A 15,396-nucleotide genomic window follows, 5' to 3' on the forward strand; every position below is an offset into this window, starting at 1 on the left:
AAAAAAAATAAATAAAAAAGAAAGAAAAGAAAATAATACGAAAGAAACAATAGGAGAGTAAATAAAAAAAAAAAAAAAAAGTAAAAAAGAAAAAAAAAAGAAATGATAAAAAAGAAAAATAAAAGGAACGAATAAAAGTACAAATGAAAAAGGAGAAATAAAAATTGCCGATAGATAATACACACACGTATAAGCACGTACACAAACACCGATACGTCTATATGCATTCTCTCTCTCTCTCTCTCTCTCTCTCTCTCTCTCTCTCTCTCTCTCTCTCTCTCTCTCTCTTCAAGCTTAAAGCTTTGGATGGATAGCTTTTCAAGTTGAGAATAGTTAACGAACTTGTGAAAACGAGCGGAGTCAAAGCGGATGATGGAGAGTGTTCTCGATGTCGCCAAGATGGGGTCTCAGAGAGAAAGAGAGAGAGATGGAGAGAGATAGAGAGAGAGAGATAGATAGATAGATAGATAGAGAGAGAGAGAGAGAGAGAGAGAGAGTCGTGTTGCGATCGATTTCTTATATAACGTAGGTATATAAAGCCAGACCAGCAGGCGATACCTTATCGAGGGTAAAGCTCTACTACTTCCATAAATAATGCAGTGAACATTACGTGCCACTGTATTTGTATTTTGTTTGTATCTATATATATATATGTGTGTGTGTGTGTGTATTTGTATATTTGTGTGTGTGTGTGTATGTGTTTCAGATGATCCTATGCAAAACGTTATTATTCCTCTTACTTCTCCTTATCCTTCACTTGCCTCTTTTCGTTTTATTATTATTGTTTATTTTTATTATCATTGTTGTTATCATTATTATTTTTTTATTTTCGTCCATTTTTTCTTCTCTTTCATTTTTTTTCTTTTTCTTTTTATAGGTGCGCGCTCTAACAGCTCTATTTTGTTTCACTCTCGCTATAAATTGTAAGTAAGTATGTACGCGTATTTGTAGTATATTACAACGCGTTTTGCGACGGTCCATTTAAAGGGTTACGAAAAGAAAACAAGGGAAAGATTGCGTGGCACAACGAATTGTTTCTTTTTCTTCTTCGTTTTTTCTTTGTTGTTTCTTTTGCTTTTTTCTTTTTTTTTTCTTTCGAAGTAAAATCAGAATAGAGAATCCCTAATCACTTTCCTCTTCCTTCTTCTTCGTCTCTTTCCCATCGTGCAAAAGAAGAGAAAAGAAAAAAAAAAGAATGAAGCAAAACAAAAAAAAAAAAAAAAAAAAAGAAAAAGAGAAAAAGAAGAAGAGAAATAAAAATAAAAATGAATTCCAAATTATTCCTCTCTTCCATCTTTTCCTTTCCTTTAAAAAGAAAGGAGAAAAGAAAAAACAAAAAAAAAAAACAAAAAAAAAAAAAACAACAAACACAAAAAGAAAACGAAGAAAATAGAAGAAAAAAGATAAAAATGCAAATGAATTTCGAATTACTTCTCTGCCATCTATCTCCCTCCTTTCTTTAGAATTAAAAAAAAAAAAAATATATATATATATATATATATATATATATAAAAAAATAAATTCATAATTATTTTTCTCTTCCTTACTTCTTATTCCTTTCTCACTTTTCTTTTTTTCTTTTTTTCTTTTCTTTTTGTTCGTCCTAACTAACTAGTGCGATCTACATCGACACGGACGTCCTCTCTCTCCGAAAGAATTGAAACTAACTAACGATTTTGAAACGTTGCTCGTTAGAACGATTATATTCAATTCGAAGGATACCAGAAAAGATATGTATTACAACGAATCGGCCGTGAAACAAGTAGCGTTGTAAAAACCGCAGATCGGCTTTGGTCGTTGGTTTCGATTCAGTTGATTCTGACGACCGAAAGTCGAGGTCCCCTCTCCCTCTCCCCTTCACCATCACCCTTACCACCCTTACCACCCTTACCACCCTTACCACCCCCTGATTCAACCCCTCTTTTCCCCGTAGATCCCACCAAACCATTCGTGTGCGGCTTTAGGCGCGTTGCCAAATATTTATTCGCTTCGTCGAGATTCCTCTTTGGAGATGCATCGACCGTATTACATACGTACGTACGTATGTATATCTGTGTATTTGTGTGTGTGTATGTTAGATATACATATGTATGTAGATCGGTGAATTGCAATTTCGTGGACACCAGCGGAAGCTCTAAAAACTTTTATTTTATATTTGACTTAGTTTTATTCTTTTCCACTGTTTTCTTTATTTTTATTTCTCTTCTCCTTTCCTTTTTCATCTTTTTTATTTTTATCATCAATCTCAGTTTTCTATTTCTTTTCTTCTTTTCTGTAATTTTTTTTTTTTTTTGATAATAATTACGCAGGTCATTGTTAGTATTATTGTTGTTGTTGTTGTTGTTGTTGTTGTTAATGTTATTATCGTTAATATATTAATAATTATTATTACTGTTGTTATGGAATAATCAATAGCTTTGAGCTTTGAATTATTGGATTAAGAAATGCAAGATGGCCGACTAATGGTTTTTAATCGATTTTGTCAATTAGATTTGTCGTTGTTATAATGGCAGAAGAAATAAAAAATAATAAACAGGAACAAATTTCTAGACTTGTAAAATATAAAATAATATGTTGTAGATTTGTTGGATATAGAATTTGCTTTAGGTATGTGTTAAATATATATGTGCGAGTCTCGAAAAGGTAAATTTAAAGTGACTTTTATTGTGTTCGTTGTTATGTACGTACATTAGCCGATTTTCTCAAATGTATGTATGTACGAACGTAAGTATATATGTATGTATATACGTACGTACGTACGTATGTATATACATATATATATTTATGTATGTATGCATTTATGTATGTGTAAGTTTCGTGACTCAACGCCATGTTGAATTCTGTTAAAATTGAAGGCCTTATCTCGCGAACTAGTTCAATTAGGATCTCGACGCGGAAAGCACCGATTTTCTCATCAGAAGGACCGACGCGGAAACTTTAATTAGTCCATTACTCGTAGATATCACGGTTTTAGAGCTTCTTGAGTCTCCTTTTACGAGACTAACCATCCTCGATCGTATTACTTAGGTTATGTTTTCTTTTTATTCTCCTTCTCGCCTTCCGCCGCCATTTTTTTTCTTTTCTTTTTTCTATATTTCTTCTTTTCTTTTTCTTTTTCTTTGAATTTTTCTTTGAGACATCTCAAATTCATTCTTTACTATATGAATAACAGTAATAATAATAATGTTATTTTTTAATATAAAATTATAATACATATATATAATTATTATTATTATTATTATTATTATTATTATTATTATTATTATTATTATTATCCAAAAGTAGATCTTGAAATAATATTAATAATAATAATAATGATAATGATAATAATATTTAACATTTCATATAAAATTAATACAATCTTAAATTTTATATAAATCAAAAATTAATATATACATATCATCATCATCATTCAAAAATAAATTCAAGAGACACTAGATCGATTAATGAATAAAATCAAATTCCAAATGAAAAGCCTCGTTGAATCATTAAAAAATAGTTAGAATAAACATATACAGGGTATTCCAAATGGATTACAATTTTCTATCGGACGCTGTCGATAAAAGGAATGCAAAAATTCGTCGGGTTCTCTTTGTTTCACTTAAAAATTATATACATACGCATATATATATTTTTTTAATTTAATTTCTCACACACATACACACACTGCATAGCTTCGACTTCGTTTTTGCAAAGAAAATAAAAGCAAAACGATCTCCTTTTTCTCTGTTTTTCCTTCCTTTCTTTTCTTTTTTTCACGCGCCATTTTATTTCATTAATTTATAACAGAACGTGTTCACTGTCACTAACAATTCGTGCTACCAAAAGAATACCAATTTATCCCCTATGTTCGGATCCCATTGGACGGATTTTAATAAACGATTCGTACACTAGGTTACATTGTTCATGAGGGTGGGTTAGAGGAAAGAACGAACAAAAAAAAGAAAAAAAATAGAAAAAAAATTTCAAAGAAACGTCCTATCAATAATTCCTTCGTGGAATCCTACTATAACCCATTGTTCAATTTTACGTATGTTATATCTGTGTATGTACAGAGCGTTAGTAGGATCCTTTGAACGAAAGGATAAAAATTTTTATCCGAAAACAAAGCAATTAACACCGTTTTGTTACAAACGTCGAAAATGCGACTCTTTTTCCCCATGAACAAAAAAAAATATATATATATATATTATTTATTTTATTTAGGATCGGAGATCAAATGTTCCTAGGTGATTATCAAAATCAATTACTTCTCTTTTCTTTTTTTTTTTTTGGGAGACAGACTAATTCTTTTTTCTCTTTTTTAGTTTTCATTTTCTTCTTTTGATATATTCTTCTTTTCAAATCGTAATAAATTATAACGAATCTCGATAAAGTAGGGATTGATTTTTAATAATCGCCTAGGAAGATTTCGTTTTTATCAAACCGATAAATTAAATTGGTTAAATAATTGGATTTCATGTTATTGAATATCAAAAGTCATTATCAAAAATAAAGATGCTTACATTAAATATACATACACACACACACACACACACACACACATACTATAATAATATATTTATTGAGTTAAATTTTAAATGTTAGACAATTTGAAATTTACAGGCAATATTAAATTTTCATCACGTTTCAATTATTAAAAACGAACTGTTCGTAAATATTATACTTACAAGACATCTATGGGGGACAGGGTAGACCACTCACGACGAGGCCGTGCCTTGTTGGGCATTTGCGTTAAGTTTGGTCGTTCACATTCTTGAAATTCCTGGAAACAGAGAGAGAGAGAGAGAGCTTTATGAATAATTTTGAAAGAAACGTCTTGTTACTCTCAAACTTTATTCTCAATCTTATCCATTGCTTCTATCAACCCCCAACACCCTATGAACCCATATCACCCTATCAACCCCCATCAGCCAATCAACCTCTATCACCCTATCACCCCAATTCTCAACCATTCCAACAAGACCCAGTACATATTAAAGAAGACGAAGAGGAAGTGGTAGATTCAGATAAAGTTAAAATATTCATCTGGAGAATCTGCGTTTGCAAAATGATATATTTTTGTTCATTTTGTATCTATCTATCTATCTCTTTGTATCTTCTTTTTTTCTTTATTGTCTCTTTTATTTTATTTTATTTTATTTTATTTTATTTTCATCTGCAACGTCTGAATATGTCGAAGAGAAGAGAAAGAAGGATTGAAGAAAAGAACGCAATGAAATAAAATTAAGTGAGGATATATAATAAAAATATGTTCGTTTTTTAAATATATATATATATGTATGTATGTATGTATGGAGTGAGAATGAGCGAGAGAGAGAGATAGAGAAAGAGAAAAATCTTTTTGCAGAGAAATAATATTGTCTCTCTGGTGGGCGTGATATATTTTTGAAAATGTCGGACGAGAAGATAAATCTATCTCTGGTATATGCGTTAGCCAATCAAAAGAACAAAAAAAAGAATATATAGATATATAATACACACACACACACACACACACACACACACACACACACACACACACACACACACACACACATTATATACATACGTATGCATATATATATATAAACATGGATTTAGGAATGTGTATGTGTGTGCGTGTATATATATATGTATATATAAAATTAGATAAACGAAGATAGAAAAAAAAAAAAGAAAAGAAAAAGAAAAACAAATGGCCGCCAATCTGTGAATGATAACGAATAGAAAATCGTATCTACCACGAAATTTCTATTATTCTATTATAATTTCGCGTTCACTTGACGAACCGGTTATTTTTCTATGAGATTGAAAAAAGAAAGAGAAAAAACAGGTAGAGAGACAATGATAGAGAGAAAGAGAGAGATAGATAAAGAGAGAGAGAGAGAGATAGAGAGATACATAAAGAAAGAGAGAGAGAGAGAGAGAGAGAGAGAGAGAGAGAGAGAAGTACTTTTGCCTACTTTTTCTCTACCCTAACCCCTCCTCCTCCTTGTGCCACTTTAAAATCAACCCACAAATCCTCGAACAAAGTTTACAGAGTTCGAGTAGATTGTCTGACCCCGTCTATCGGCTAATTTTTACTCGGGTTGAAGTTCTCGAAAAAAAAAAAAAAAAAATAGAATAAAAAAATAAAAAAAAAAAAAAGAATTAAAAAATTAAAAGAGAGAGAGAGAGAGGAAGCATGGACAAGATGGTAAAACTTCTATTGATCCTTCGCGATTTAAAAAAGAAAAAGAGAAAAAAGAACAAGTGATTAATTCTCGATTGAAGATCACATATCTGTGATCTGTTGACGATCATAGGAGAAAGAAAAGAAAAAGAGAATAAATGGATGAATAAAAAGAAGAGAGGACGATGAAGAGAGGAGAAAAATGTAGTTTAGTCTTAGATGTAAGAAAAAAAAAAAAAAGACAAGAAAAGAATGAAATAGAAAGAAGTCGCAGTGTAATTTTCACTCGTTATTATTTTACCATATTTATTTTTGAATAAAGAGAAAGAGAGAGAGAGAAAGAGAGAGAGAGAGAGAGAGAGAGAGAGAGAGAGAGAAAGAGAAAGAACGAAATAGAAAAGTTTTTGACAAGCATTGTTTGCATTCACTATCGATCATTGTTGAGCCAGTGTTTGCGGATTGGGCTCCGTTATGACATGGTATGGATCGTTTAGAAAAGGTTTAAATCTCCTATCAGGATCTAGACGCTTTTCTATGCTTGGCCTCGTGTCAAAAGCCAATCTTTTGTCGACGGCCAAACAAACTTTGACCGATTGCTATGGAAGGAAAAGAGAAAAAATAAAACGAGAGAAGAAAAGGGAAAGAGAAAGAGAAAGAGAATAGAAATAAAAGAAAGGAAAGAAAAGTAAAAAAAAAAAAAAATAAAAAATGAAAAGAACAAAAATATAGTTACCATCTAGTAAAATAATTAGCGGGTATCGCGTATCGATAAAGTAGAGATCTTCTCTTTTTTGATCTATTTTTTGATTATTTTCTATTTGTTTTTTTTTTTTTCGTTTGTAGGAAGTTTAAAAAGATCGTCTACTTCTTAAATGTTTCTTTTCTTTTCTTACTTTTCTTGTTGTACGCGTTTCTCTTTTTCTTTTCTTGTTTTTACTTTATATATTCTTTCTTTAAAAAATCTCATGGTTCTTTTTTTTTTTTTTTTAAAGAGAAACTTATGAATTATTTAGAAAATATTTCATTAGAAATTAACCATTTTTTGCTGTTTTTACTTCCTCTTGCACTTACTATCGACTTTGTCGTATTTACTTTTACACGTACACACGGAGATACGTATACATATATACACACATATATACATATAAAAATACAATATATATATATATATACACATATATAAATAAATAAATATATATATAACATAAAATAAAATAAATAAATATTTAAATGTCATAAATACATACATATATATATATACATATATACATGTATGTACGTATGTATGTATGTATGTATTCTTCACATGGTTGTACATAACTAGGAGGTTTCAATTTATCGAACCATCACGTTTTGTCCCCCGAGTAGCTCAGGAGATAATCGTCCTTCCACTATAATTTAATGAGCCTAAATTACCAGTAGAGTTAGCTATATATATATATACATGTGTGTATATATATGTGTGTGCATGTAGAGAGAGAGAGAGAGAGAGAGAGAGAGAGAGAGAGAAAAAGAGATAGATATAGAGATGGTAACATTAACGGATTAACCCATAAATAGGACGTTATGATATTATTGCATTACTCGGTGCCAGATGAGAGTCACAGGTTCAAGAACAAATTATTATCACTGTTATCATTAAAGTTAAAAACGCAATAGCGAGATCCGATAAACCCTAATGTGATATATTTATATATCTATATATGTGTGTGTGTGTGCATATGTGTATATATAATAATAATAATAATAATAATAATCATATACATATATAATATAATAATAATATGATTTATAGAGGCTTTAAATTATTCAATGGACGAATTGTTATTTCATTGCCATTCCTATTAAACTGCTCGGATTACTGATATATATATTAGATTAATAATATATGCGTTTGTATGTACGTTTGTGTATATATATTTATATATATATATATACACGTTATATATATGAATATTATTTTCTTTTATTTTGTTTCAAATTTTTGGATTTTTCTCTTTCTTTTTTCTTTCTTTTTTTTTTTTAATTTCGTTTGAGATAAATCTTGAAATAAAAAAAAATATATATATATGAGAATATTAATTTAATAATGATACAAAAGATATGTACGTATTATTTTCTCAAATTCTGTTAACAAAAATGAAAAAAATATGTACATACGTATATATATATTTATTTATTTAAATAAATACATGCATGCATATAAAAACATACGATTAAGAAGAAACAGTAGATACATTTGAATTATTGTCTTGTCAAACTCGATTAAAAATTAAATCTCGTCCAAGAAGAAAGGAGAAAGAGAGAGAGAAAAGAAAATTCACAAAATCGGATTTTTCATCGTTATAAGTTTTTACGTTTAACGTTTTTAATATCGTATATAATATTATGTAAAGTTTATAAACGAACATGGCTGTAAGAATTTCCATTTAAATTGTTTTCTTTTCTCAAAGCTATTCTCTACGTCAGCTGTAGTAGAAAGAGAACTCGAAAGTTTCTTCATCTCTCTCTCTCTCTCTCTCTCTCTTTTAGTTATGTAAATTCAAAACTGTAGTACACCTGCTTCTCTCTATCTCTTTCTATTTCTTAGTGACTAATTCAAGGTCTCTCTTTCATTCATTTTCGATTATTTTATTAGATTAATTCTTACGTACAATAATATACGTTCCTATGTTCAATAATAAAGATCTAATCACGTCCTTCCTTCATTTTATTTAATTTTTATATTTGATATCGATTTCCATTCGATTGCTTCACTGATTTAAAAACGATGATCATGCTATTTGCCAATCGAATATTCGCCATTTTTCGAACAGAAATTTCTCTTCAATTCTTGAGCGACCATCACAAATTCGTTTTTGTCGACCAAGCGAATTAAAGATTTCTTCAGGATCAAAAATCACGAATATAACGAATGTGAATGTTTAAATTCGTATGGGGAATTTTGATGTCGACGTTTACGTTTAGAAATTTTGCAATCGCAGTTACGTTCGAGAATCTTTCTTTATCCGATTTAATCGATCGCGATAAATTGATTAGAAGAAAATTGTTAGTTTTTTTTTTCTTTTTTTTTTTTTAGAATAGATCGCTTTAGAAAGATTATAGAGAAAAATTCTGATTGGGAAATTTGTCCAGAGAAATTCATTAAGGAAACGTTCGTGTGCGTGCGCGTCTGTCAACAAATTTATTAGAAAAATTCCAACGAAAAATTCATTTGGAAAATTTTTGTGTAGAAGAGAAAAAGAGGCATCGGGTGAGCGATTATTTGAAAATTTTTATTTAAAGAAGGAGAGAGAGAGAGAGAGAGAGAGAGAGAGAGAGAGAGAGAGAGAGAGAGAGAGAGAGAGAGAGAAAGAAAGAAAGGATAGAAAATAAAAAAAAAAAAAAAGAAAGAAAAGAAAAGAAAAAAAAAGAATAAAGAATAAAAATAAAAAAAAATGAAAGAAATGATAAAAAAAATTTTTCAATGAAATTTTATATTAAAACACGGCTCAAGTAATTTTCATTTTATCAAAGAAAGTCAAATTATATTCTTTTGGCAAAGGGAAATGTTAAATGTGTTAGTCATCGTGTCAGAGATAAGCTAACATAGTCTAATGCCAAAGAAAAGAGAGAGAGAGAGAGAGAGAGAGAGAGAGGAGTTTTGTCTTGCTGCGACAGATAAACGTTATCTCATGAAACGAGGAGAAACTTATTGCTTGGCCTTGAGGGTTAAAGATGATACGGGTAGACACATGAAATATGATTTTCTCAGGATCCTACAAGAGAATTTCATGTAATTCATTTATAATTCGCGAATTGTACATTCACTCTTACAAATTACTTTTTCTTCTCTCTCTCTCTCTCTCTCTCTTTTTCAAAATTAATAACAAAATTATATAGTCATCGTCAAGTCTAAAATTCGACGAAGAAAATTGATCGAAATGAAAGAAAGCATACATTATTATCAAACTTTTTACAAATCGAATGTTTTCGATCTCAAATTTCAACCAGAAACGAAACTTTCACATTAATAATAATAATAATAATAATAATAATAATAATAATAATAATGATGATGATGATGATGATGATGATGATGATGATGAACAGAAAAAAAGAAAAAGAAAGAAGTAGAAAGCGAATAAGGAATGAATAAAAATAAAAATAAAAGAAATAAAAACGAAAGAAAAGAAAACGAAAAGAAGAAGAAGAAGAAGAAGAAGAAGAAAAACAAAGAGGAAAAATAACGAAAAGAGAAAGAAGATATATCATAAAAAATTTGTCTTGAAAGTAACAAAAGCTTGGAATATCATCGACTGTTTTCCAAATAGTTTTCTTTATCCGTATTCTTAAAGAACAGGGAAAGGCTTCTCCTCGAAGAAGCACTTTATCAAATCCCTGAAGAGTACACGTAGGTCAATAGATATAGAGAGTGTGACAGAGACAGACAAAGAGATAGACACACATACACAACGAGAGAGAGAGAGAGAGGGAAAAAGGGGTGGGTATCCCTTTCAATGCCAATATCAAGAACGCTTGACACGGATTTCAGGACACTGGCAGTGATTATCGAGTGCACTACATTCATCGTGCTAAGGTTCTTCGGTTTACACGATCAAGGTCACTCTTATTCTATTACCTCCCCTACCATCACTACCACCATCACGATCACCATCACTATCATCAATAGCATCCTTCTGTTATCAATATCTGTTTTTCGTTGGCTCGATTGAAAGTGATACGCAGTGTTGTATATACGTGTGATGTGTGTTACCTGTCTCGTTTATATAGGTACGTGTGTCTGTACGTACGTGTGTATGTGTGAGTGTGTTAAATAAATGTTAATGTTTCAAGAAAAATTTGTCTCGATTTTTTTTTTCTTTTTTTTTTTTTTTTTGACAAACCACCCTCCAGACATTTAAATAGGGAATAAATCGTGAAGGAAATTGTAGATCATTTCGATACTTCTTTCTCTGCGTTCTTTTGGATTTATTTGGTGATTGTTTGAACAGAATTTTATTTGGTGTTGTTTTCTTTTTTTTGTTTTGTTTTGTTTTCGTTTTGGTTTTTTTTCCTGCTTGTTCGTATTCGTCTTCCTTCGCATTTATTCTTCTACTTTCGTTTCTTCTCCCTTTTCTTTCTTCTTTCCTTTCTTCTACGTTTTATTTTCTTTCTACGTTTCATTATGTTCAAACGAATCGAAACGAGATATGTATTTTCACGTCGAATTTGTATTAAATGTAACGTGTAAATAAATACGTATGTACGGGCATATGAATGTAATTTTATTGATGAAAGAAATTAATTCGCGAAATTTTGTATATTTCATAAGAGCGTGGGAAAAAGGAAAAAAGAAAATGACGAGGGAAAAAGAAAAGGATAGATACGAGTATGATGTTGCTAATATAATAATGTTATTATACGATTATGATATATTACAATACCAGTTACATAATACAATTACAACGAATAAAATATAATATTAATGTACACATTATATAAATAATAATACATACGTATACGAATATAGTATTATAATAGTATTGTTGGAGGAAGGGTAAATAAATGAACGAACAAATAAATAAAAATAAATCAAAAGGATAAAAAGATAATAATACAATCGGAATCGTAATGGCGAATGAAAAAAAAAAAAGAAAAAAAAATTTTACGAAGGTGGCGTCGAAAAAAAAAAATGAAAAAAAATAAAAAAAAGAAGGTAAATCGAAGAATAATGCAAAAAAAGAAAGAACGAAACGAAAAAAAGGGGAAAATATCCCGAGAGAAAAAAAAGAATGAGAAAAATAAGTCTAGTTTCCCTAGCTTCGACTTCCTTCGATTCTCTCGACTCAAGGACGGACACGTCCCTCCTCTCTAACCCGATTTGTTGGAGCCTTTTTCTTTTTCCTTTTTTTTTTCCCTCGAGTACTTACCTACCTTACATAGAGTACATGCCTGCAGAAGAAGATGGAAGTGAAGGACGAAAGAAAAAGAAAGAAAGAAAGAATGAAGGAAAGAATGAAAGAAAGGAGAGAACGAACGAATGAATGAGAAAGAGAGAGAGAGAGAGAGAGAGAGAGAAACCGAAAGAGAATGAAAGAGAGAGAAAGAACGAGAGAGAACGAAAGAGAGAGAGAGAGAAAGAACGAAAGAGAACGAAAGAGAGAGAAAGAACGAAAGAGAACGAAAGAGAGAGAGAGAGAGAGAAAGAACGAAAGAGAAAGAGAGAGACAGAACAAAAGAAAAGAGAGAGAAAGAACGAAAGAGAAAGAGAGAGACAGAACGAAGGAGAGAGAGAGAGAGAGAGAGGGAGATAGAACGAAGGAGAGAGAGAGAGAGAGAGAGAGGGAGATAGAACGAAAGAGAGAGAGAGGGGGAGATAGAACGAAAGAGAGAGAGAGAGGGAGATAGAACGAAAGAGAGAGAGAGAACAAAAGAGAGAAAAAGAGAGAAAGAAAACGAAAGAGAGAAAGAAAACAAAAGAGAATGAAGGAGGTAGAGAGAGAGAGAGAAAGAGACAGAACGAAGGAGGTAGAGAGAGAGAGAGAGAGAGACAGACAGAACGAAAGAGAGAGAGAGAGAGAAAGAGAGAGGAAAAGAGAACGAAAAAGAGAGAACAAAAGAGAGAGAGAGAGAGAGAGAGAAAGAGAGAGGAAAAGAGAACGAAAAAGAGAGAACAAAACAGAGAGAGAGAGAGAGAGACAGAACGAAAGAGAGAGAGAGAGAGAAAGAGAAAGAGAGGAAAAGAGAACAAAAGAGAGAGAAAGAGAGAACGAAAAAGAGAGAATAAAAAAGAGAGAAAGAGAGAAAGAAAATGAAAGAGAAAAAGAGAGAAAGAAAACGAAAGAGAGAAAGAGAGAGAGAGAGAGATATGCTTTCCTTCAAGAACTCATGTGCATGTAGTAGGAAGAAGTAAAAGGCCAAATGTCGCGGCCACGTTTCTACCCTTGTGCATCGATTACATCATTTCTCGTTTCTCTTCTTCACCCCTCTTCCGTCAGTACCTTAACTAACCAACCCCCATCCCTATCCCCATTTCCATCCTCATCCTCATCCCCATTCCGCACTCCACAGACTGCACCACCACTACTATCCCTACCACCACCCACTACTACTACCCTACTACCACTACCATTTACTCTTTCTACTACTCTTCCTCCCCTCTTCCTCCCTTCTTCCTACCCTCCTTACCTCTCCTTCTACCCCATCATTCCTTTCGCACGAACTGGGATTCAATTCGTGATAAAGGACTCGCTCCTGCTAGACCTTCGTCCAATCAAATGATCGATTAAACGATCAGATGTTTTGGACGTTATTTGAGTATTTGAAAAAGTAGAAGAAAAAGATGATGATGATGATGATGATGATGGTGTGAAAGAAAAAGAAAAGGGAAAGAATTATTCTATAATATTCTATTATATTGTTATTGTAGTTTTTTTTCTCTCTTTTTTTATTTTATATAGATATGTGTGTATGTATCTTTTTTGACTTGATTACTTTTTTTTGTATGTGCAGAGTATTTTAAAAAGAAGAAAAGATATATATATATATATATGTATATATAAATATAAAAATATATATTTTTGTATTTATTTATTTATCGAGATGTTTGTAGCTCATATTTATTTTCGTTTGTTTGTAATGTGTACGAGATAAAAAATTTCGTTACGAGAAAAAGGAATATATATGTTATTAATATTATTATAATTATTATTATTATTATTATATATTAGATAATTAAGATATTAAGAATCATTATATTATTACATATAATATTTTAACTATAGTATAATATTAATATAACACAAGAAATATAGTATAATATAATACCTGTATTATACGAATATGATATAATAAAATACTGTATAGTATAAATTTAGTATAGGTAGTATACTCGTGTAGTATAAAATTAGCATAGATACGAGCATTGTATAATAATGATAAGATACGATTATATTATACCACGTTATAATACCAATCTAATATAATACAATATTCAAATATTAATTTAAAAATTATTAAATTATTTAATTACTTTAAATATAAACATACTCTTAATAACAAATTTCGATTGTTAAATACAAGAATTAGCTATTAATTTAAAAAATGAAATTATTATTCTAATTATGCTCATTCCAATAAATAATAATAATAATGATGATGATAATGAAAAAAATCATTGGTATATACATATAATAGAGCTATAATATGCAACGATGCAAATATTATGCTCGAATGAATCGATCATACGTCCGTCCTCGTCCTCGTCCTCGTCGTTTTTCTCGTGAATGATCAAAGAAACATTTCTTTCTACGAACGCATTTCCCTTTACCATCTACCCCTCCGACAACCAACCCCCCTCAACCAACCCTCCGACAACCCAACGCCAACCAACCTTTTTATCCTTTTCAAACAAATTCCTTGTAATATATTTACGTAGAAAATGACGTGCTTGTTAACAGAAATATAAAAAATATGTCGGACGTATAATTATAATAATAATATATAATATAATAATATATTAATAATAATAATAATAATAATAGAGAAAAAAGAAAATGAATGAATAAATTAATTAATTAAATAAAAATTAATCTTACGATTTTAATTTCATTCATTAATTTATCGAACACGTGGTACTACTACTACTACTACTACTACTACTACTACTACTACTACTACTACTACTACTACTACTACTACTACCACTACCATTATTACTAGTAGTAAATTTCATAGTTGAAAAATGAAAAAAGAAAGAAATAAATAAAAAAGATTAAATTCAATTGAGTTAAATTAAATTATATTAAATTATATTAATCTTACGATTTCACATTGTAATTATTATACATTCACTAATTTCTCGAGCACATGGTACAACACTTACTACTACTATTATTACTAACAGTAGTACTTGACAAAATTAAATTAAATTAAATTAAATTAAATTAAATTAAATTAAATTAAATTAAATTAAATTAAATTCATCTTACAACTTTTCACTTTAATTACACTCATTAATTCCTCGAGCACGTGATACTACTACTACTACTACTACTACTATTATCAAATAAATAATAAAATAAAATAAAATAAAATAAAATAAAATAAAACAAAACAAAACAAAACAAAATAAAATTAATCTTACAATTCTTCTATGAATTACATTCATTAATTGCTAGAACACGTGATACTACTACTATTACTATTATTACTACTACTACTGCTACTACAATAGTAGTAAAGGCCATAGTTGAATTCAG

The 15,396-nt window shown here is 30.1% G+C and overlaps 1 protein-coding gene across 3 annotated transcripts in view; it reads right to left on the bottom strand.

Annotated features, from left to right (window-relative positions):
* LOC127067460 (heparan sulfate glucosamine 3-O-sulfotransferase 5) overlaps window positions 1–15,396 on the bottom strand; it is an 89,930-nt gene that overhangs the window by 13,910 nt on the left and 60,624 nt on the right. For 2 of the 3 annotated variants that reach the window (XM_051002390.1, XM_051002389.1), the window contains exon 2: window positions 4,671–4,765. The exons of the other annotated variant lie outside the window; for it this stretch is intronic. In XM_051002390.1, coding sequence (XP_050858347.1) covers window positions 4,671–4,729 — 59 coding nt within the window. In that variant the 5' untranslated portion in view covers window positions 4,730–4,765. The remainder of the gene's footprint in view (window positions 1–4,670; window positions 4,766–15,396) is intronic. 3 annotated transcript variants of the gene reach the window in all.

The sequence above is a fragment of the Vespula vulgaris genome, chromosome 11 (genome assembly GCF_905475345.1).
Source record: "Vespula vulgaris chromosome 11, iyVesVulg1.1, whole genome shotgun sequence".
Taxonomy (NCBI): Eukaryota; Metazoa; Arthropoda; class Insecta; order Hymenoptera; family Vespidae; genus Vespula; species Vespula vulgaris.